Genomic DNA, 25,347 nt, shown 5'->3' with positions numbered 1-25,347 from the left:
TGTTCACTATTTTGACAGAATGAACTGTGTTTTCAAACTATATAATTTTGACATCAAAACAAAACTAATCAGCAACTGCAACAAATAGAAAGCAGATGAAAACCACCATTTGATCCCATAGGGAAGAATGGTCCACTCACTGCTGCTGTGTGGTAAACAATTAAGTGAACAGAGGCAAATTCAGATTTAACCCTCACTTCTCTGCCTTTAATCACAGGCAATTTGAAAATGTTTCAGGCTGAACAGCTGATGGACAGGTTACAGAATGCTTTCGTTAACCCTCAACAATGTCCTCAAACTACATGTTTTCCCAAAGTGAGGTAAGGAAATGAATAGATATTAAAGTAAGGGAACTGAAAGTTACTGTTTTGTAGCAGGAACGGGAAAAGTGTTTTGGATGGAGTAACTGCAAGAAATTTAAAAACTCAGTGTTGCTGTAGAAAATAGACAAGGAGTAACTGCACAGTAGCAGCCCCACACATCATGGCAATTTCTCCCTTTTTTTTTTAACCCCCAGGCAGATAGATGAGGTGGAAATAGAGAGTTCTGGAAAGAGAGGTAAACCTGGAGAGATTTCCCAGATTAATGACTTTTGTTTTAAACTGTTGGAGTCTAAAATGAAGATGTTTTGTTGCTGTTGGGACTGGAGTACAATTCTTTCATATAAGGACTCCAAAACCAGTGAAGATAATTGTAAATTTGTTCTCGTTCTTTTTTTTTTTTTTAATTTGTAACCCCCAAATCAGTCCAGTGGAAAGGGGCAGAGAGTACTCTAAACTGATGAAGGGAAGGAAGTAAAGGTGCAAAGGACTTGTGACGCAAGAGACCTTAAATGCTTATATATTTTAATATTTCACTGATTTTTTTGCTGTTGTGTTAATAGCTGGAACTTCAGGTTTGCAATTTAATACAAGAGAAGAATAAAAAAATCAGATCTTAAGACTCAAGCAAACAAAATTCTTCTAAATCTTGGAACATTTAGAACTAAGACATACAGGAATGAGGGCTTTAATGATCTTTCTATCACTGCTTTTCATATCTAAAGAACAATATTAGAAGTTTTGAGTCTGAGGGGAAGACTGTATTGTCAACCTGCAAAAGGACAGCTTAAGGAAGTTGAGTTGGAGAGAGACCCAGAATACATATTTTCCACCAAAAGTGGAATTCAAATTATTTGTTTATTGTGGAAAATAATGTCAGAACCAGACTTTCTTCATTGGAGGGAATGAGGGAGTAACTCTGCATGAGACAGGACACTGGATAAGGAGCATCTTCCTCCTTCCCACATGTGAATGAATGCCTGTGGTAAACAGGTGCTTTTTGGTGGCAGTTACTTCTCTTATTTGAACAATATCAGCTTTGAAACAGCCAAAAAAGGCAGTTCCTGGGGGACCCACCCTCTGCTCAGCATGAAGAGCATGGTTCTCTTCTCCAGGCAGACTCAGTGTTGAGCAACTCCTGCATAAAGACAATTGCAGCTGACCTGCTGTCCAGGGATACCAAGCACTTCATTTCCAAATTAGCTATCTACATAAATACATAAATGTCTCTCTGCTTTTATATTTCAGGAAAAAAAAATAGTTGTATTGGAAAATTGTGAAACAAATGCTATAATCATTTCTGCTCAAGAAGTAACTTCCAGCATTTCAATTTCCTTGGCTGTGGTGATTTGTTTCATGTTCATGTTGCCATCTTTAAAATTTTTATAGGTCTTTGCAACAGGGGAAGTATAACCCCATCATGTGAAAATCCAAACAGAACTGAAACCCTGTACATCTGGTTTATGTCCTGTGGTTTAAATATTCACATACCAGTAAAAGGCTAAATGACCAAAAAAAATCACCATAATTGCAAAATTTAGCTCTACTTCACCATTCAGACTTTACATAAAGAAATGTAGCAGAAATACCAAGATTTGTCTGAATATGTCAGCCTGTGTGAGGGCACCAGAAGAAAATGAAGGGTTAAAACAATAGGACATAGCACTCGATAACCAAGTACACAGACACACACAGAGCAGTCAGCCTTGTAAACACAGAGAAACGTGTCGCTGTCGGGATGCAGGTCTTCTCATCTAGATGTAAACAAGACAATGGCAACAAGGCTACATCACATGTGACATTCCCACCCCTCTCACACAACCAGAAATCAAGTTGCAGCCAGAAAGACAACCAAAATAAGGTAATGAAGGCAATGAGTAGCAACAGTACCTAAGATTAATGGAAGCCAAGATAAGCAAGGCTCGGAGGCACAAGCTCATCCCATAGTAATTGTCGAGTTCTCAGAGGCACATCAAGTCTGTCCAGAAATGAGTTTTCTTTCCCGAGAGATCTGTTGAGGAAACTGAAATCCTAGTTCTTCATGTTGTTCAGTTTTGATTGTGGGCAGCTTGTCATCATCTGGGTGGACTTCTGTTCCATTAATTTACTACAGGATTTCGGGTACTAGAGGATTGCTCTATTTGAAAGGAAATAAGTGACTAGCTTCCTTTAAAAAGAACCCCAATACAACATCCATTTGTCTGATGCCAGTTGAATACACACTTCAGTGATACACAGCGAGGAGCCTCTGCTGCTGGAGACATTTGTGCTAATTATTTTTCCCCCTTCTTATCAGCAATGGAAGTGAAAAAGAAGTGGAATTGATCTCTTAAGTGCTGTGCCCAAAGAACAACCTTTAAGGAGAAACTACTTTAATTAAAATAAGATGAGCAGCAGCACTTCAGGACAAAACCGCACAGCCATCAAACAGAGCAGTGGCTTCAGGACTGCAGAGTTCACAGTAATTAAGAAGAGAGATGAGCAGCTCCGGTGGGAAGAGACTGAGCAAGGCTTAAGTCACACTGTCACCCACAAAATTATGTCAGTGAGACCCACACACAGTTTAGTCTTGACAAACAAAGCTGACCAGAACTTGAGAGAAAGTTGGTATATGAACAAGTTTACTCGTGGATAAGATGCAGAAGGAAGAGAGAAAGTGATCAAGGAATTAAATTCTCCAGGACTTAGAGGAGAGCTGGAGGGGGGCACAATTAAGAGCATTCAGAAGATAAGTTGTGAAGCTGAGAAGGGCTGAACCATAAAGACAATCTTCTAGATCTCAGGGGAGCGTACAATTGCCAGGCTGGACAGATGATGTCAAGGTGTTTGCCAGTTAAACAAAGGGAGGAAGTGCAGGACCAGAGATGTGTTCATAAAGATCTTCCCAAGGGCTGAGCAGGAGACATCCTGAAGCTTCAGCAACATCTGGCAGCTGGGAAGAAGGCAAGAAGATTAGCTGCTGCCCAGCCAGCTAATATTTGCACAACATACCTCCAGAAAAGGTCAACATTTGAAGCTGTCTGTTACCCAGTAGCTTCCAGCAGAAGTTATTCCAGGTGTACAGATGCCTGAAGGCATTGTCCATCACGGGATTGAGATGGGAGGGAGGCATCCAAAATGAGAAAGCTCATTTAAAGAGAAACATCACCTGACAGCTCAAGAGAGCAATGCATTTCAAGAATAATCTGTGCATATTTGCCACAGGTCTCTTTTCTGCTTAAATGCAGAATCTACTAGGTTGCTCCTATTTTTAAATACAATACAACACAACACAACACAATACAATACAGTGAATATCATACATTCATTGGAGAAACAGATATAAATGTGGAAACCTTGGTAAGAGCAATACAGCACTTATGGCATTAGTTTTTAACTTGATAGCATGTTTAAATTTTAAAACCTATGTCATTTAAAATAAGGAACGGGACAAACATATTTCAAATACTTACTCCCTTTGACATTTTCAATTGTGTCCTTTAAGGGCTTTTAAAAGTGTAGGACTTTTATATCTCAAGTATATTCCAAGCAGAGATGTAAATATACAGAAAAAAAATGGATATTAAATCATGGCAGGTTAAATTATTAAATCATCTCGGTGACAAGACCCAGAAACAAGACTTGGCCCTGCCATCACTCAGAACTGATCACTTGCACCAGCAAAAAGATGTATGAAGGCCAAATGGGCACAGTACAAATGTCACCCAAAGGATGCATGGAGCAGCTCTTTATATACAGCTCTGCAAGCACAATAGAAGCATTCAGATCTAGTTACATGTTTCTCCATGTGAAAATTCAAAGTCTTAGTCTTTATAAGAAACAAAGAAAATATTCTTTCCCTTGAAGCCCTGCTGGAAAGTCCAAACATCTTCAGAATGCAAATAAGCACCACCTTCTGTAGCCTCAACAGACTGGAAAAAATTCTGCTTGTATCTAGGTAACATAAATACAAATAGCTGTATGTTAAACTGCGAAAGTGAAAATCACCTTTGCATATAGAAAAGCCAGGTTCAGGTCACCAGCTGTAAGCAAGACCCCAACAGAAAGATTTGTTCTGTGGGGCTCTGAATAAATGCCGCTTGCCTCAGAAGGTACAGCAGCTCCCAAGGAAGATGTGTTATCCCAGCAGGTGTTATTGCAACCTGAGGGCAGTTTTGCATAAACATCTTCCATTTAGGGATTACACCTTCTGCCCTCTACAATGGATGGTGAGACCATCTGGGTCATTTTCTGTGCACCACACCTTTCATTTTAATGGAAATCAGAACGCCCAAGCATTTCAGCTGTGTTATTTTTTCAAAATGCATTAGTGACATTTGCTGATTGGAGTAGTTCTTGGCTAGTGGCTGAAAGCTAAAAAAGTTCAGTGTGCTCTAATACGTTCTGCTTCACTCTTTTTTCTTTATTTTCTTTATCAAATATGTGCATCCTTAGACTCTGGTGTTAAAGACTGATGTGTCAGTAGGCAAATGGAGAGGAAGAGATCAGAGCAATTGCAGCGTTACTGCTTTAGGAACTCACAATTACATAGGTTAAGCCATCACACAAGATGTCCACAGAGTCCCAACAAATTTTTCCCTTATTTCTCTCCCCCCTTCTTTCCTCCTTCCTGATAAATGAGCAGTGAAAGAAGGGACACGTTTATTTCCTAGCTCTGCTGCAAGCCAAGTATGAGGCAAGCAGGAGAGAAAATGTTAAGCATAAGATCTGGGAGTTGTTTTTGTCCAGAAATGTTGATATAACAAGACTGATTTATTTTATAAGTCTTAAAATTTTTCCAAACAAAATATTTTGAAATAACCAACAGAAGGTCCCTGGCATTTCTCATTACATTAAAGTGTCAGTGGCAAACTCTGGATGCTGCTCTTACAGTGCCTCAAACACACCAATCGCCATTCAGCTTGTGCAAAGAACAGTCAGAACACAGCCAGTATCAACACTGGGAAATACAGAAAAAACAAACTAGGATGGGTTATTTTCTCTCTGCTCAGACAAATGAACTCTTTCATGTTCACAGATTGCAAACACCCAATGCAGCAATAACGTTCCCTCATACATTGACAGACTTTTAAAAAGTCAGTGTGGGGTGGGGGCTATTTGGAGGAAAAAAACCCCAAAAGCAAGGCAACAGGAATACCTTGTCTGGCAACTCAAATGAAACCCTTTTTCATGCTATCATTCTTGCCTGAGGAGTTTTTCTTCCATCTTGAATATCTGGGAATAGTTGTTCATTGAGGGGCTTTAGCAGTGTTTGCTTTAGGTTCGCACACATCCAGCTCAAGCACCCCAACTTGCAGCTCCTAAGGAGAAGCCACCTACTCTAGTTTCACTGGGCTGTCAGAGCACCTTTCCTTTGCAGACCCTGCTGATCAGGAGGAGAGCTAAAGCCTTGGGCTTTGCAGAGTTTTGGCAGCAGGTGAGGTCATGAACCTCTCTCCTACCCCTCTTTAACCTCTTAAAAAACCCTCCCAGGCCATGGCCCCTCTGCCCCAGCCTTTCTTTCTTTCACAACTCATGTTCCTTCTCCAACCCTTCTCCATCCCAAGAGACTCCCTCTCTTTCTCTCCCTCTGTCCATAATCACCACTTTCCTCTCTTCCCCACTGCCATGTCTTTACCTTTCACAACTGTGAGTCTTCTCCCTCACCATCACATGGGGCTGCAGGGCTCTGGACCTGGCCTTGCAGACACCTTCTTGCCTAGAACACTTACCATATGAGCAAGGTGCAAGACTGAATTTCATGTGACTGGAAGTCTTTTGGGCTGCCCAAGCCTTTTTTTGGCCTTTTTGTATCTACATTTTGCTCCAAGTCTCAAATGCTGATGTGGAAAAGGTCTCTTGGCACCATGTATGGGCAAAAAGAATGGAAAACTCACAAGAAAAATGCACAAGTTGAAATGGGAGTGCTACGGTATTCTTTTAACAAATGTGTAACTTCTCCCTGATATTTCATGATGCACACTCAGAGCAGAGTCCATCAGTATTCCCTTGTCATAATAAAATAGCTGTGCTGTAGCTGACAGGGATGTTTACCCTTCTACAGCAGTAGAGACAAGTCTTTGCTAGTGTAGCTGCTGCAATTACTTTCTTCAGATCAGCAGCTTACAACAATAATTCCAATTAAAGTAAACCTGTGGAAGGTGCAGGGTGCTGGCTCTGCAGGGCATGGCCCTATACCTAGTAACAAAATCTGAACTCAAATAGCTGCAGCACGACAAGCTTTCTCATGCTGTCTTGAGCCTACATCCTTCCTCCTACACCCAGGGGAAATAAAAGGAGCTCAGCTGAGTCTGTGTCTCCATTGTCTCACAGATATGGAGGTCTGTGGTAGAAGTTAACATTGAGGCTTGGGGGCTGAGGGCTCACAGTCCTCCTCCCAGCCTGTGATGACAAATGCCAGCTCAGCCACAGTTCACTGTTTGCATCAAATGCAGCTCAAAGGAGGCATTTGTACAAGGAGAAAGAAGCAGTTATACCTTGGATAAACACTTCCCTTTATTTTTCTCTCTTTTCTTATTTTTTTAATGGATGTAAGCCTTTCTTTGGTGACACCAGACACAGAGAAGCTGGAGAGGAAAACGAGCTTCAGGAGAGGAAGCCAATCTATATATGTAAATGGATCATCAATGCCATCTCTGTTAATAATTTAAATAATTACAAGCTGGAGAGGCATTTTGCTTTTTATGCTTGTCTTTTCCATGAGGACAGAATGATGTGGATTACCCTCACTTGCTCAGGCCAAATGTCACCTCACAGCTGGAAAAAATACAACTACTTTTGTGGCTGACTTGTTAGAGCCAATGACCTGAAGGGTACCTCCATCAGTGGCTCATCCTCCATCAGCCACTCTTCTTTCACCTCCACTGTAAGTCAACTGGCAGACAAATGCACATTGCTTTTTGAATCTTCTATGACCAGTTTCATACCATACTGGTATACCATTGGCTGAATATCATATAGTAGAAGAGCAGGCATTTTATTTCTATTTTAGTTTTTTTTAATATCGCCAGTTGCAATGGAGTGGGGCTGGAATCTGACGTTCATGCAGAAACTGAAAGAAACTCCTGTTCAAATATTCGGTGACCAGAAGCTTCCATGTTGAGGCTAGGAGTCCCTTTGGCTGGACTACACCAGCAACAAAGCTGCAAGATGTTTGTATGCAAGGTCAGTGAGTAGGCAGAGGAGCCACGCTAGAGGCCAGACTGGGAGGGAGAGACAGGATAGCTAAGGATCTTGAAGCTGTGAATGAATTCATTTAGGTCAGTGATTCAGAAGGGAGTGTGACTAACTTCGACCAAAAAGGTAAAGGTGAGCTTAGCAGTTGTTTTGGCCACATGGAGATTGGTGGATTTGGTGATTTGGGGAAAAAGATTGTCAGACAAACTGGATAACAGAGGACAGGTAGTAGGAAGCTAAGTGCTATCCTCTTCTTTCAATATATACACTGGTTTCACTTTAAATCCCTGTTTCCTTCTGTTGTGTGTTGTATTAAAGCTCAAGACTAAAATAAAGACGCAAATTTTACATTTTCCAAATTCTTTGCTGGCTGGTGTAGCAGTACACACCATCCAAAGAGGTTGTGTCACCCAAGGATGCAAAGTCAAAGCAGGTCCTGCAGCATCAAGGTTCCTTGTCAACTTAGTTATTAAACCAATCCTGCTGCAACAGTTTTAAATGAACAAAATTGTGGGTACTGTTTTGTGGGTACTCTCCTTTCTGTTTAATGACAGTGTAGGCTCACAGATAACATATGGAGACATAAAGGCTCACGAAATTTACTCCGATGGCTGCATACATGTGTGACCTACATAACATCTGGAAATCTGCGTAATGCCAAAAACTACATTAGATAGTTCAAGCCACAGCTCACAGTGAGTCACATAATGAGGTTCTTCAGATTATTGTGGTGACTGACCCATTCCCTTCCCCCCTTTCACTTAGGAAGTTCATTTAGGCAAGCAGTCATTTTAAGAATGTGCAAACCCTGACTGCTGGTTTCTATGGATCTGGCAAGCAGCCAGGCTTCTGGGATGCTGGCTACTATAGGCAGTGGGAAGTTAAATATGCATGACGTCACATAACATTGATCCATGGTTCCACAGGCATTCTGCACCTGTAGAAATCCCAGCCCAGCAATTCTGCATGCAAAGTGTCTCTGGCATTGTCTTCAAATCACTTAGTGCTTCAGTGCTCAGTGATCAGGTAAACTCAGCACATGTTCATTATCTTTCTCTGCTTTGGTAAGATCTAGAATAAAAAAAGTCATTATTTAACCATGGTAAATCCAGTATTTTGCTCTTGACAAGCATGTACATATTGCACATGGGAAAGAGGAGCTGATTTCATACAGAAAACTCTGCAGCTATGTTAAAATCTGATGAGTTCGCTGCTATCAAGATGTGGGGAATAAAACGCAGTAGTTAGTATAAATAATGTATTTAGCAGTAAGGAATTAATAATGCATTATTAAGATCAGGGTAGCACTAGGCAATTGCCAGAGGACATAATACACAATAAGGAGTCAAAAAAAAAAAGTCAACTATAGCTCAAGGTTATAAATCAGAACCTAAGTAGAATAAAATTTATAAATCCAATAAAAACAGCTTCACCTACTCTCAACCTACAAATATTTGTATAGTATGTAGGATTGACAATATCTGTATTCTTAAAGAGATTCCATAACATTAGGCTATTCATAAAGGGCCAAATTCTGACCTCATGAATACCAGAGGAACTTGGGGAATAATTTTCAATTAAAAATGGAACTTCTAGGATAAGAAAAAAAAATACCCCCAAATAATACCAAATGTATGGTTTTACAGCAGAAAGGACTGCACAGAATGCTGACTTTTCACTTCAGACCTCAAGATTTTCTTTGAGCCAGTTCCTTTCCTCCACCTTGTTGCTGTATCAGCAGTGGTAGCAGGGGCTCTTCCTCATGGAGGGATATGCCTCTGTGAGAGGAAGCACAATGGTAGTGATCCCTCCCTGCACCCAGCCAAGTGACCTCAGTGAGATCACTGGGCACCTGTGGTGTTTTCTAAGGCTGTGGAAGATGCTCTGTGCCACCAAATCAGTGATGTGGCCTGAAGGAACACTGTGGGCCTTTTAGTGAAACTGAAATACCAATTGAAGTGCAAATTATTTGAGGGCTACCGCTGGCTTTTTGTAGCCAATTTGTAGGGTTTTGTCTCCTGTTGGTGGCTTACAGCCAGTCCATGACTAATCACTGATTAGTGATCCCAGCCCTGTAGAATTAATATCTTCCATATAGCAGGATTTTTAACAATAAATACCACACTGCATGAGCCTGCATTTCAAATTTGAGGAAAAGGATGACAAAGACAATGCTCTACTCCAATATTATTACTGCTACATTGCTGGCATTTGGTACCCACTTTGCAGCTGCTCTGGGAACTGGTCTGTGGCTGTGCAAGCAGAGGTGTTCCCTTTCACAAAGGTTTGGCTTATTCCTTGTTTATTTGACAATTGTTTATAATTGCAGAGCAGACATAACAAAACAACTTTTCTAACTGTAAAAGCACAAGCTTCCTTGTTTGTATGCGACAACACATTGCTGCTAAGCATTCAGCTTTGGGTTTGTAATGTTTTGGAGAACTAGTTCTAAATAAACAAAAACAAAGGGAGACTGTCAGCTTTAAGCTGATTGAGTGTCCTTCAGTGTTAAAACGTGTTTGATTTAAGAACAGAAAGATTCATTAATGCCTATTTATGATCTATTTTTAGGGTAATTCCATGCAATTACTATTCATATGACTCAAGCACCCAGGCTGAATTCTAGCCAGGCAATAAAAGGATAATTTTGTAATGCCAGAGAGTCTCTCGAGAAGATTTGGAGGAAAACGCAAATCAACTCTTAATATGATAAAGCTGTGCATGCTAACTCAGTTTCTGGAGCTCTCTATAACATAGGAAACATTCACAGAGGAATATCAAACATCAACCAGCCCAGGGGTGCATCACCGCTGGCTTTGTAACATCTGGGCTCTGTGCAGTTGCAGTGCAGGAAGCAGCTGGAAATGAGCTCACCACTCTCCATTCCCTTTTATACTCCCAGCAATGAAGTTATGTGAGAAATACTGATGCAAGTTTCCCAGGGAGACACCAGGCAAAGAGGGATGGAGAGGTGCCTATGCTGGAAAACACTCTTAGAAGTAAATTAACACATGTTCACAAAATCCCTTGCTCTCACACACCAAAGATCTTCCTTTCCTCTACACGTGAACTTTCAATGACTCAAAGTCTTATTTTCTTTCTTATCCTGATTTTGCTCCTCCTGACACTCCTTTCCCCTCAATGCCTAAATTTTTTCTCAATCCTTTCTTTTCAGGACTCAGCTGGGCATAGTGTTACAGTGCAGGTCAGAGCAGCCAGGAGGGAGGGCTGGGCAAGGCAGCTGCAGGCACTCTGCCAGAGAAACCCTTCAACATCATGCACTTGTCAGATTAATTCTACACTGATTAACCTCCCCAGATTAATTCTAGACTAATTAATAATTTCTGGAAGGCAGTGGAGAGAATGCTTTTGTCTCCAAATGAGAGCAGTGACTACCAGGCTGATAGCCTGATTCCCTAAGCTAGCCCTAGGGAAAGGTTAGATATGAGTATGCAGGAGTCCTCTTATCCTTCTGGACCAGTGCTCTGGGGCCAGGCAAGATACTTGAGGATGCCTAATAGCATCTGTTCTTAGACACCTTGGAAAGAGTTCTAGGTTAACCACCTCACAAGGGAAAGAAGTCCTCAGCACAGCAAAAAATTATTCCCTGCATTCAAGATTTACACTTCTGAAAAATCATTGTAGGCTAAGACAGCAGAAAGGAAACAGTCAAGAAACCAATAACCCTGCTTTCATAAAGCATTTATTTTTTTTATTTGAAAACATTATACAGGCATTACATTGCCACAGCCAGTCCATATAGGTGCATGCAAATATCAAAATGGAGAAAGGTTTATTCAGCTTCTCAATGCAGGATTTGGGGTTGGGATTTTGTTTGCCTGGTTTTGGTTTTGGTTCATACTTCCATCTGTGTGTCAAGATTAGTGTGCTTTATTATGGCATTTAACAATAAAATCCTACCCATGGGGTAAAATTTATATTTGTAGCTAGCTTAGGAATACTAAATGGTTTAAAAAAAAAAAAAAAAAAAAGGAAAGAAAACGATACTACACGCTTGTCAAAATGTTAATAGCACAAGTTAGCAATCTCTACACTATACATTGAAACTTCTTCTTATGACACAGTGGTGCAAAATTTTCAATTGCTCGGTCTATCATTGTGTGTTTCAAAACTTTATAGCTGGAACAAAGACAAGTCTGTCTCCCAGTGAAGCTTTTCATCTGGTAGCAGAAAATTACATCAGTCTTGCTAAGGGCTGCCCAGGGCCAGCAGTACGAGAGAGTTTCGGTTTGTTCAGGCAAGGAGCTATGCAGAGCTAGAGACGTCCTACGCAACACGGAGAGTAGCTGCCGTTAGATAGCTGAGCCTTTGCTGGTGCGCACTGAGGGCTCCGACTGCAGAACACAAGCAGGTAGAAGGAGTGTTTTCCTTCACTAGACCTCAGTTTTTCAATCAACGCAGTCATTTGTAAAGCTATACTACTGTTTTCCTTCGAGGTCCATCCAGGACTAGCGTACTGGTGCTAATCCAAGCATCCACCTTGTTTATCGGGAAACACAGCCAGTGAAGCAGCCCCTGTTTGCACATCAAACTCCTCCTGCACGGGTAGCACAGGGGATGGTGGCTGGTTGCACAGTGCACACTGAAACATTCATAACTTATTCCTGTACAGCAGAGCCTGTTAGAATAGCCTGGTAAAATTGCTCCAGGTGGCACCTCTCAGCCACCCGTGGATCACAACCCCTTGTAAGGAGAAACTCCCAGCCTCATGACCTGGCTGGGAGCTGCCTCCTGCCCAGCTGTTTTACAGAAGACTCTAACAAACATCAACAAGTTAGTGTCAGAAAAATGAGGAGGGGGAGGCTGAAGGACTACAAACATTTGGCTTAAAAATAAATACTAATAAGAAATTAATCAAAACAGTTATGCAAAAGGAAGGAACTGTAAACATGAAATAGACACGCACACAATCCTCAAGGTTCTCAGACCAACATGGGGACTAATGTTCAGAGAAAGGTATTTAATTGGTACAAAAGGTAGCAAAAAAGACTGAGATGACAGATGCCCAGCAGTGTGCCTCTGGGTACCTGAGGGAGCCATGATTGTAGTTAGACCCCCTTCTCCTGGGGAATGTACAAAATCTACCTTAAGTCGAGGCTCTCACAGGGCTTGACCCAAGGATCTTACCCTGAAGTGTCAGGTAATCTTTCTTGTGTGTTTTTTATTTTTTTGATTTAGACTTTCCTTAATATCCCCAGGATACAGACTGTTTTTCTGCAGGAATCCAGTGGTTTTTTTGTTTTGTGTTTTTTTTAATCCTCAATAGTTTAAGGAAAAAAAGTTTGGAAACATGAGTGCTAAAAGAGATTAAAAAAACAGAAGGCAGGGGAAAAAAATCATACATTTGTTAGTTTAGTACCAAGGCATCTTAACCAAAGCTTTTGGGCCAGTTTTGGGCATGATTTGGCAATACTGCAGACCCTTCCCTCAGGTGCAGCAGGATCATGGCAGACAGCCTAAACACAGCGGGAAAGAAATCACCTCTTCTCCACAGTAAGAATAAGATACAGCATAGTTCTGCTGTTCAAGAGCATTTTGGTATCTGCCACTTCATGTATATTACACATATACACACTTCTCTCAGTCTGCTTCGGGGAAGTTCCTTCTGTATTAAAGCAGAACAGGACTATAAAAAATGAATATTACCGCAGCAGAAATTCATCCTGCTTGGTTGAACTGTGTGACCTTTCTAACCTCCAGTGTATAGATTGATCTTTTTCTTCTTTTTAAAATAGAAATAGGTAAGCTGTATTTTTCAAACATGAAGGCCTACATTTTTGCTTGAAACAGTCTTTTTCAGCAGAATAACATTCAAATCAAATTCATCTTCTGTGCCCACAAGCAAAATATTCATCAGCCATGCTGTAAACTCCATTTTCAAATACAGTGAATGTATACACACTTTTACAGCACTATTATGTACTTCTTAAATTCCTTCTTTCTGAAGATCCTGAAGCATTTTAAAATAACTTGGTCCCATAGCACCCCTGTGAGGTAGGTAAAATGTCATTATTCCCGTATATACCGATTGGGAAACTCAGCCACACAGAAGGTAAGTCATGCCCAAGGATTCATGCAAAGATGTGGCAGATCAGTGAATAAAACCAAGTTCTCCTAGGTCCCTCACCTGTTGTTAGACACAGGAACACCTCTTCTTCCTTAATTTTAAATTAAAATAGATAAAGGATACTGAAATAAGGATTTCCTTGTATTGGGCTCTCAGAAGAGCAAACACACAGGCAAAGATGGATTTTTTCATGGTGGTGACTAAGATTTTCCCCCATTCTGATAAGGCTTGTGAGGCAGAAGTACAGTTGTATACAGAAGTGTAGAGCACACCCTCACTATTTTCACACATCCCCAGGAATGTAAGAAAACTGCTGAATTCTTCTGCTTCACAGTTAATGAAAAATAATTGGCTGCACCCTGCCAGTAAAATGAACACCAGCAGATGGTCCAGTCTTTCTGCTCGTGAATTCCTTGCTTAATCTTCCTGATTTTTACAATTTGTGGGTTTTGGTGAAAAAACTGACACATTTCTAAATAGCTATTGTTAGAATAATGAACCACGGGAGACTAAGCAAACTGGAACAGCAGAAGGCGCCCTCGATGCACTGAGTATCTAAAATAAGTGCCCTGATCCACATGATATGTCATCTTTCCATGGAGAGGTACAATACTTAGGAAACTAGAAAATGCATTTTTCTTTCTACAGGTTAAAATTTAAAAAGTAAGAAATCTGTATTGAGTCACGACTACAGAGAAACTGACTCCCTGTCACCTGATGCAGAACCTCGGCCACCAGGAAATCTGCCATGGATCATAGAGAGGTCAATGCTTGAGTACTTCACTTCTGCAAATATAGAAAGGCTAAAATGCTCACCTTATACCTATTCCTAGAATAGAGACGGAAATTTTAAGTTGTCCCTTCTCTGGATTCATGGATCAGATTACCTAGAAAGGGCAACTAGACAGATAGCACAGATGAACTCATTTTATTTCTCTCACCAAATCCAAGGTGCTAGCAAAAATGTGTCAGGCTGTTGCTACCATGACTAACCCATCCGCTTTGTGCAAACAAACAAATCTTAGAGAGAAATTAACAGTGACTGCACAAAGTGTATTTGCTGTAAAAAGGCGTTTTTTCCACAACTGGTGTGGCTTAGGCATAATACCACTCTGTGTGTGTAAAACACCCTTCTGTGAATTTCTTTTTTGTAATTTCATCTTATACATTGAATACCGTCCACAGGTAGTTTGACACTAACTGATTCATACACAGTAGTTTGTGTTGAAAACATGCCACTCATTTCGTAAACAAGGGACTGGCATCTCCTTGCAAGGAACACCCTGGAACAATTAATTTGTGTTTTTATGAGCTTTCCTTGTTTGCTACCTTGCAGCTCACCAGTGTAACTGCACCTGGTAAATACCTTTCTCTATGTACAATACAGAGATAATGGATATACGAGCTCCATTGTCAGTAGGCGATCAACAGCCGTGGGTTTAAGCAACTCTAACGTGGGGCTCCTCTTCTGTCTCCTGCCCCAGGCTGGTGTATGTCACCGAAGGCTCCATCTGGCCGGTGGCTGGCAGGTCTACAACAGGTCCGGAAGGGTTTCGAAACTGCTTGTACACCCGAGGATCCTGGGCTACGTACGTGGATGTGGAGGAGTAGAGCATCAGCCCAACAAGGATAGTGAAGAATGACAACAAGTAAAGTCCTGAAAACTGAGCAGAAATAACAGTAGAGTCATTAGACACAGCGCCAATTACCCGGAGTTCATGAAGACCCACAGACAGGGGTAGTGACAGATCCTTGTTTTGGCATGCACTGCACAGAACAAACTCCCTATCATTTGGATGTTGAATTTTTATGGGAATGACTCTTTGAAGGTTGATTTACTCCCATAAATGTCCCTGTCCTCCATAACCAAGAGCTAATTGGTGCCTTCCCCTGAGCCAGGCATGTCAAGTATTGACCGCTGGGACTTGGGAAAGCTGAGTTTTGGTCACTGATCCAAAACTGATTTTTTTCATGCTTTTTGATAAGCCAGCTACTCTTCCGAATCCATGTTTCTCCAGCTCCAGTGTGAGGTACCTTCATCTACAGTTGTCAGACAGGCAGCGGACAAATCTGAAGTTAGTTACAGCTAAACTACACGTCTGTGAAGCTAACATGCTATTGGAAATATAAAAATATAATTAATTAATAATTTCAATAACAATTTAAAACATAAATATATACATCTATATATACTTAAAGACATATTTTTAAAAAGGCACTTAAAAACTACCCCATCTGCAGCTTCTCTTGCTTGTGAACAGAAAGGAGGTGCTAGAAGATCCAGTGTGAGTTTGGACAGGATGAACTTCAGCTGTGAACCGTGCTCTGGGTCAACATCATGAGGTTTGAAAGTACACAGGGAGGGCAGTTAACTGAAAGCTCAAGTACACATATTTTGGCACACAGCTTCACTAGATCAGAGGTCAGCCTGAATTTTTTGACATATACAGACTCATGTCTGAACTAAAAATACAACACAAAGAACATTTTTGGCAACCTGTTAGCCCTTGCAGATAAAGCTAAAGGCAAAGACAGGGTTTCAAAAGCACAGACCATTGGGTACTAGCTTTAGATACTGGGTTCTGGCTATTGGGGACACAAAAATGGCATTAAGCCCATATGACTTGTCTGCTGATCCTAGACTACAAGTTATTTCTTCATGCATGCTGTGTGTGGGAAACCATGAAGGACAAATTGCAAAGCCACCTTGTTGGTGATATAAATGATTTGTATTCAGTGGAACTTCCAGAAGTGCCTGTATTCTGCAGCTGTCAGGAGTCTGTACCTGAACACCATCAACTACCTGCAACCTGCTATTAGGTGCTCCGTGAGGTACTTCACAATTTTATGTAAAGGCGTCTGCAAGTCTGTTTGTTAATCCTGACTGACTCTGCCTTGATGGATGCTCCATTTGTTTCCTCTGGATCACTTTAGCACAGCACAAAATGGACAGAATGGACTATATTATATTGGAAGTTTTTGAGCAGTTCTTCTTTTTATGCTTAAAGAAATTATCATTGTGGAGAAAACAAATTTTACTTAAGCTAAATTTGTAGTGGTGTTAATTTGTTACTATTTCATAAACCTACAAAACCTGCATCCAACTTCCTGCCTGAGGAAGCATGTGGCCTTTTTGCAGAATCCTCAGTATCTCTGAAAACTTTGGACATATAACCCATGGTGGTACATCTGTGTGCATGTTTCCCACATCCAGTATGCATGTTTAACAGGGAAAGTACCATAACGAGGAAAGTTTTTAAAGCATGTCAGAAAGATTAGAGGGTAGGAAGAGTTTTGCTTTTCATCAGCTTTTAATTGTTTTTTCCATGTATGTCACCAGGTCCTCACGTGTTGTCTGGTGGCACAATTTGATGAAACCACCCAGCTGTGCCACCAGTCACAGAGACAGTGACAAGCCTCACCCTGCGCTGATGAAGGATTTCTTCCATGTGACACTGCTCTGATAGGGCTGCTTAAGCTTAGATCTCCCCCACGTGGCAATCAAACACAAATCAAACACAAAGTTAATAATTTCAAAGCAACTTCTGGTTGATTTTTCTCCCTCCATTTTCTGTACAATTTTGTTCTCAGCACTTTCTTCCCCACTTTCACTTTGCATTTGACCTTGAGTATCACTTGGCAGCAGTGAAGTTGACTATGTTCAAGCAAATCTCAGGAGCCAAATGCATCTAGTTTCCCATCCCTGGTTTCCCACTGTCCCTCATTCCCACCTTATGCTTGAATTTCTCACCCTAGCCAGCCAATTGGCTTGGCCCACTGCATAGCCAGAGTGCCAGCCAGATTTGTGATTGCCTTGTGTCCTGCTGTGAGGAATCTGTGGGACTTCCAGCAGCTAAATGTGCTCTTTTTCTTGTTCTAGGAGCTGCCCAGACAAAATAAATTCATTTTTGCTTTAGTTCATGGCTCCAGCTCTACCATTTTCCTCTCCTCCTGGCCATACCTCTCATTCCTCTCTCAGGGGCTTCCTGCCAGTGGGCTCTTTTGACTGATAATATTCTTTCCATGGTAGTGTCCTCCCTAGTGGCAGCTCTCCAGCCTGGGAGAAATGGTTTGGGCATAGCTTGGGGAAATCTAAACAAAGGTCTGTTAATCATTTGTCTTTGGTATCTGTGCACAGCTAATGCAAAGAGACCTGGACTCTGACAGTCCTATGACAATTCCTTCATTTTTACCTTCCTTAGAAACAAGGTTCAGGCTGAATTTGTTTGTGCAGCAGCTCTCTGCAGCACTGAAGTAGAAGGGTAGTTAGTGAGGTTAACACAGAAATACATACTGAAGTATATGACAAATCCCTGGTTTTTGTCAATACCCTGTCAGACTGATCCAAACCCCTTTGAAATAAATGGGTATTTGGCTCCTATTAGAACAGCAGTGAATCCAGCAGTGTGATGGGAAGATGCAGACTTAGTTCCCCAAAAAGAAAATTTGTTGTTCACTGTATTGTGTTACTCAGACTCCAGCTGAAATCCACAATTTATGGAAGATTTCCAGGCACACTCTACTGCTATGTAGGTCCTGGAGGTTTTTTTTATCTTGAGCTGCAAACCTCATCTACTGAGATTTGCTATTAATAGACAGGAAAACAAAACACATTCAAAACCAGCAGAAAGAGCTATTCCTAAGGAATGAAGTGAGGGAAGATTACTTTTCATTGCTGCTCTGCGGAACTGCAGTTCCAAACTGTAGGTTCTTGGGAAGTGTGTAATTCCTCTATCTGCCTAAAAAGCTACTTGAGAATGATACTGTGCTCATTTTACTGAATGATCTCTTTTTACAGAAACATATTTCCTCTAAGAAAAATTATTTTTTAAATATCCAGATTTGTATGCCTCTCCAAATCCTTCTTCCCTCCCTGCTAAGCAGGATAACTGTAAGTTGTTCAAGGAGTAACATGGTCAGAAACTGGTTAGCTCAGATTAGCGAATGAGTGTCACACACCTTCAACAGACTGAAAATCAACTCATGTTTCTATATCATTAAACAGTTTTACTATGGATTTTGTCTCTACATGTAGGTACCTATGTAAATAAACTTCCTTATCCATGAAGCTTATGGAGAGACCAGATGACTTTGTGGTGGGGTCAATGATCTAACACTCTTGAGTCCCTAGGTTTGATTTTCAAGTTGTGAATTTCTTTTGTGAACCACAATGATTTTAGATGATCTTCAGTTTCTTACCCATTTAAAAGAGATAATAACACTTGGTTACTGAATAAATATGAGTTTACAGAATAAAAATGGGGAACAGGGATATCACCCTCTGAGGAGAAGGCAGAGATCTCCTTTGCAGGGAAAGTGCCTTACTTATAACAACATTTCAGATTTCATCACTGACATGAAAAGCATCTGCCAAAGCTTTTTTGAGCAGTCAAATAAAATAGTTAAATCAGCCCTACAGATCTCACCATGTCTGCTCTGCTCTGACATCTGGGTGTCTATAAATGATTCCCCAATCAATACTGTTCAATATGGATCATACAATGATATTCACGAATGTTAAAAAATTATGAAAACACAAAAAATATAGTATTTTTGTTGCAAGTGAATCAAAATTACGAGTAAGTCAAGCATCACAAGGTTTCTAAAATAAAGAAGATGAGTGTAAAGGCAGCTGAAAATTCAGGATTTTTAAAAATCCAGAATGAACTATTAAACCTTTCAAAATTTACTCCCTACTAGTTTTTATCCTCTACTTTTTATTGTCTGTCCATGTGAAACCTGTCTTTCACATATCCTTAAATCACTATGGGCAAAACACTTCTACTATTTCCTCTTGAGACTCTTATGCTTTAAAGTAATCTGCTTGGAAAGGTGGGAGGAAAGGAAGCTTCTTGATGGGGAAACAAGAGTGCATCTGATTTCATTGTCTTGAACAGTGATTAGACAGCAACAGAAGAAGAAAAAAAATAGACAGAAAGACTGTTTAGAAGGTAGTAGATTCATGCCTGGTTCTAGAGAGAGTGAGCCATTCTTCAGTACACAGGCCATGAATTTAGAAGGGAAAGCCCAAAAAAGGCATGGAAGGAACCACATCTAGGGAAGGCTGTGCTGACTGACTGACTCCTGCTGAGGGAATCAGCAGACAAGTAGCTCTGACTGTTACAGATGTCCATGTCCATGTTACCACTGACACCAGGGCAAAACAGTATCCTAAGTGACAAAATGAGACAGATGTGAATCTGCAGAAAAGCCCACACAGACAAAAGAATTCAACAATTTGCTAATTTTGGGTTTTCGCTCAGCCGTTATGATAATGAACATGAACATTATTATAACAGTTATGAAAATGCAAATTCTGTTTTACTCAGTCCATTGAACTGGAAATAGTTGCAGGAGAAGACTATTTGAGCTGCAGCACTCCAGCACTCCATTTGTATTTCAGAACAGCAGCCACAGACTGAATCTCTTGGTAGGTAGTACGAACCCTAGCTCCTAGCCTATGGCAACCCAACTGTGCTTTTTACGTCTTTCAAAAGGTTTTTTTCTTAAAGTACTAACTGAAAATTTATAATTGCCATGTTTCACATATTCAGTGATAAAGTATGAAATGGAATAACTACCTTTTTCTCTACCTCATCAGGCAGTTCTCCACATTTTGGCATAAATGGATAAAGAAATCAGGTCCATTAGCTCAAGTTTTAAATCTCAGAGAAAAGTGACCTCCTCAGAATCACACTGATGAAGAGGGGGGAAAATGTACTTATCAGGGGGAATTCATCAGTTCCATATTTCTCCTGATACCATCCATGCTCTCTAGAGAGGCAGTTCCCACCACCTTCTTCCTTCCCATCAGTGGGTCTGTGCAGTACAGTGAACTCTGCTTTCCAGACTAATTCAGTTTGTAGCATATGCTGCACAGCCCATCAAAGCTAAGGCCAATAGGTGTTCTTTCACCAACTTATGGCTTTTTCCCCTGGGTGATTTCACACATGAATACCTGAGCAGGCTGAGTGAAGGGAGTTGAAACCAAATTTCTCTCATTATCTTTTATATAGCAAACAGACATTTCCACTCTGTTTGATAAATTGATTGAGAGGCTAAGCTTCTTTCCACAATTTTCTATTTTTGTCTCCAATATAGCAAATGAAGCTCACCGTGACCTAGTGCAAAGTTGCACTGTGGGATGCACACACTCTCCAGCCAGCAGCAGTACCAGAAGGCTGAGGGAGGGCTCTGAGAGCTAGGAGTTCACACAGTGCTTTCACTTGCATGGCTGGATGCTACAGCCATATTACTTTATTAATAGTAACAGGAGCCAGCATCCTAGTCATAGCTCACTGTGCTCTTTGATGACTGCCTTGGATCACACCCACGAGGATGTGACTGACTCTGTCTTAGATCAGCACTGTGACTTAAACTACTGCTGACTATTTTTGTCCCAGCCTACAAGGAAGATATCTCTTTAGGATTCAGGGCTTGATCTGCTTATCAACAGAAACCAAAGCATCCCCCAAGAGTGAAACACTGTACTTTGTAACACCAAATGGCATCACACACCAGAAGGGCTGCTGTGAGTTTTCCAGACTGCATTGAAACAGATAAAAAAAATTCACCTGAACCTTTATGTATCCTGCCAGATCTCTCAGTTTTAAAGAGATCTCCAAAGGGACCCAAACCACTGAGATATGGTTTAGTGTGCCTTCCCTGCTCACCAACTGCAGAAGCTGGAATACTTGAGCAGAAGTGTTGGTTCTCTTGCTGAGAAGGACACCAAGGGGTGCTGGATAGCTTCAGTAATGATGATAACTTCTGGGCAGCAAGTCTGTCCACTACCATAGGATTGCATTATCTTCCCAATTTAATGACCTCCAGCTATTTCTTAGGCAAACCATGAAGATAAAGTCTTAAATGATGACTTAAAGTCCTATCTTGCCCTCTGAACACAGCTGGGATGAAAAGTGAAGTGTGTAGCCTGAGCAACAGTGAAAAACCTGACACTGCCCTCCTTGCCATTTGGTGAAAACAAAGAAGTCAAAGGAAGTTTTTCCTGTCATTTCATGCATGGCAGAAAGGCCATACTTCTCAATTCCTGATGCTTGCTTGCACCCTCAATATGACCTAACTCAGATGAAATGCTGTCCATTACTATGGCTTATGCTGAATTGCAAATGCATAGAAACCATGATGAGAAGATGACACATTTTCTGTATTTGCAAGTTGATTCTGCTCTACTGCTTGCTTGTTTTACTCCATGTAAGACATACTGATCAATGCTTTCTGTCATACAGCAGCACCCTCTCTTCCAGTTCTTGCATGATATTTACTGGTGAGCACAGTTCAATTGGTAAAACGGTAGTCAGTGGGAAATTCCTAAGCTTTCTTACCTTTTAGATGCTGAGGTTATCTACAAGGGAGAAAAATGAGGAAGGTTTACTGGAAAACTGTCACCACAAATTCTGTTAAAATTTAGGAAACTTAATAGATTTCCTGGAATTCATTGGTGGAATGAAACAAACTTATGGAGAAAACTGATAGCATTGGGAAAAATCTCTGAGCTTGACATAGGCAGCTGTAAGGCAAATACTGATTTTGCACAAAGCTGCATGATTTCATGCTTCTCAAATGCTATAATTAGAAAAAATTAATGATAGCCTGTCCTTTCTAAATACATGCCTGCTAGGGCAAAATGTTTGTGGGAAATGGCTTATCTTCCTTTCCTGAGTGCTGGGAGGGATGGGAGTGCTGCTTTCTCTTCTGTTTCCCTTTGTTGCCTCTGCCGTAAGATGTAGAGAAAAAACGAGCCTGTGTTCAGTACCCCTGCGGTACCAGCAGTCTGTCTAATTAAAAAGTGCAAGGTAGAATGAGTCCTGCAATCTGTTTTAGTCTCATCTGTGTAGGAAAGAGATTTTTATGTGAAGTTAAAACACTTTTATTACATTGCTCTAATTTCCTGTGAGCATCCTTACTGTGGCGTAAGGGGGCTTCATTTCTTGTTATTTTATATCAATTACTTGGCAAGAAAGTGGTAAAGGACATATCCTTTAGGATGATCTTAATAGAAAAAGGAGGAGCACAAAAGAAAAGCTTGTAAAATCAATTTCCCCCCCCCACTTTTACCTTTCAATATTCTTTGTTGGTTTGCCCTACCAGCTGCCAGCTGCCATGTGTGTTTTTGGGTTTGTGTGCAAGTATTTAATATATTAGCAGCTGTCTGCTGTAATTGATTCTCTATTACTGTACATGAGGCTAATTGTGCTCAGTGTGTTCAGAACCAAGGTTACAATAACTGATTCATCTTGGATTCTTTTTTCACATTTTTCTGCTGAATCTAACAATATATTCCTGTAGAAATTCCCTCCCAGATGGTGTCCTTTTCTCCTGGCAATACAAATGGGGAGCATTCCTACCCTGAGAAACAAGGACTACGCAGCTGCAGTTATCACCATGAGTGACCATGCCAGCTGTCTGGAGGGAGTGTGACATGGCTGTTTCATGTCAGGGTTCTCTGTAGTGTAACACATTTGCTGCTGGCAACAAGAGGCCAAATTTCAGGAGCTCCAAGAGCTCTCAATTGAGTCAACTCCCAAGGCAGGCACATGAGGCAATCAGAATGGAGAGCGTGTCCTAAACTGTCGAATCCAACCCCCATTATTGCTTACAATCAGATCCCATATTCCATCTGGCAAATCCTTCTCATGCAAGCATTATTAGGGCTTTTTTTCACTTCCCACTAACCTATTTGAAATTGTTCTGGAACCTCCCTGCTATGATACCCAAAAAATCCCCCCTAATTTCTACACATTCTCAGTTTCCGCCCATATGTTCTTGTATCATTAGATCACATAATTCTCATTTTCTCCCTGTGAATTTGCAGATTAATTCATACATGTTAAGGTTCCATAGTCCCTTCCAACCTGTCAAAGCTATGTTACATACAATAAAGATTTTTTGGGGATCTGCATATTCAGTACATTGTTAGCAGACACATGGTTGCTCTGTCAAGGCTTTGCAGCAGATAAGAGAAACAGCCCTGTTTGGTGCTCTTGAGCTGACAGAAAAAAAATCTATAGCTACAGCTAGCAAAGTGCTGTCCCTGAGATGGTAAGTTGTCTGTCCTATGGCATTAGCACTTCTCCATCAATACCAGAAATACCTAGACAGACTCATTTGGAAACAGCTTTGTCACAACCATGCTCAAATTCTTCCCATCTGTTGCCACAGACACTGCCTCGCACTCTGTGCTTCACAGCATTTCTCAGTGTCAGCCAGTTCTAGTTGCCTGATTATTCTAATTCTTCTTCCTACTGAGGGTGCCAAATCTATTACTACAGTCGCTACACAAGACTGGTCTTCAGACCAACTCTTTGGGACCTCCATCAGTGAGCTCCTTCAAGCAAGCTATTTCTCTCTCAGTGCATTGCCTTGTCCTTTATACTCATTAGCCAGTTTCTCACCTGGCTTCCAATCTTTACACCACTAATTCTGTTCTTTATCTTAACTGATAATTTTCTGTGCTGCACTGTTCAACAGATCTACCATTTGACTTCTCTCTACAAAAATCTGTTAAATTATCAGACAGACATCAGATTTAGAATGGATTATCTGTCTTTTGTGAACCAGCTTGCATTTCATCCAATTTTCCATCTATCTCCATGCCCCTAATTATGTCTACTTCCGATTTTATTGTCTACTCCATATCAAATTATTCCAACTGTCTATATTCATAAGCTTTGAAGCATTCAGATTATTGCATTCTGTTTCCACTTCTGACGTAGTAATTTCCATTTTTATTAAAGATGGTGCATTGCCTTCGCACTTAACTCTCATCTTTACTGAATATGACAGAAGGTCCCAATTTTATTTTGGTGCCAAGAAAAAGGTAGTTTAATTTTGGCCTCCACTGTCCTTGCATAGCAAAACTATTTCTTCTCTTAATATACAAGAAGAACTTTTCACTGCTTTTTTCTTCATTGCCAAGCTTGGTTTATCTTGTACAGTAATTAGACTTTGCTCCTTTTCTTTTTTACCTGCACAGTATTAGTTTTCTTTTGTGATTCCTTGTTTTCTGTTTATTTCTAACAATTTTTTAAAGAGATCGTTTGTCCAGTTGCATCTGGAGCTCTCCCCTACAAATTGTCCTCTTGTCCTTAAGATATAAAATTCAGATTACTTTAAGTCAAAGCTATTAAAATCTCCTTCAGACCCATTATGAGCCTTCTTAGCCTTCTACCTTGCTAAACTTAACCCATGTAGGTGGTGGGAATAATTCCAGTAGTTTAGTCCAGCTAATGAAATTGCTTGTCAGCAGTGCTGATTGTCCAACATCTATCCCATACCATGGGTTTGAAAACTCCCAGTTTAGTGGGAAGGGGGAGTTTAGACAAAAAGAAGATATTTTTTGTAGATGTTCTAGAAACTAATGAAATACTCCACTGCTTAGATTGAAAACATGTAGAAGTGACATTTCCTAACTGATGGTTTTTTTGCATGTTGATCCATTCCACCATTTTGGTAGGAAGTAGAAGCTGATGTGGATGCTTTAACCCTGTGTGTCTGTAGCATTCACTGATTTGGCTGGTAGGAGGCACAACTGGAATAAGCACTTCAATCCAGTCATACACCAAAACAGATTTTACGTATGTTCCTTCCCGGCAGCTCATAGACCATGGCATAATTTGTAAGCCAGACATAATCCTTTGCACACTTCCACCTTCTTTTCCGGTCACTTATTGAAATAAAGATGAACTAAGTTCCGTAACAAATCTCCCAATTTTATAACGAAATGATTGTATTTAACCCTTA

At 40.7% G+C, this 25,347-nt stretch overlaps 1 protein-coding gene across 1 annotated transcript in view; it reads right to left on the bottom strand.

The window, feature by feature from the left end:
• Window positions 1-11,180: 11,180 nt before the first annotated feature.
• SLC35F1 (solute carrier family 35 member F1) overlaps window positions 11,181-25,347 on the bottom strand; it is a 110,485-nt gene continuing 96,318 nt past the window's right edge. Inside the window, exon 8 of the mRNA XM_017739412.1 lies at window positions 11,181-15,248. Coding sequence (XP_017594901.1) covers window positions 15,024-15,248 — 225 coding nt within the window. The 3' untranslated portion in view covers window positions 11,181-15,023. The remainder of the gene's footprint in view (window positions 15,249-25,347) is intronic.

This window comes from Corvus brachyrhynchos, unplaced genomic scaffold, assembly GCF_000691975.1.
Source record: "Corvus brachyrhynchos isolate BGI_N302 unplaced genomic scaffold, ASM69197v1 scaffold14, whole genome shotgun sequence".
Taxonomy (NCBI): domain Eukaryota; kingdom Metazoa; phylum Chordata; class Aves; order Passeriformes; family Corvidae; genus Corvus; species Corvus brachyrhynchos.
This window is presented reverse-complemented; position numbering and strand designations above follow the sequence as displayed.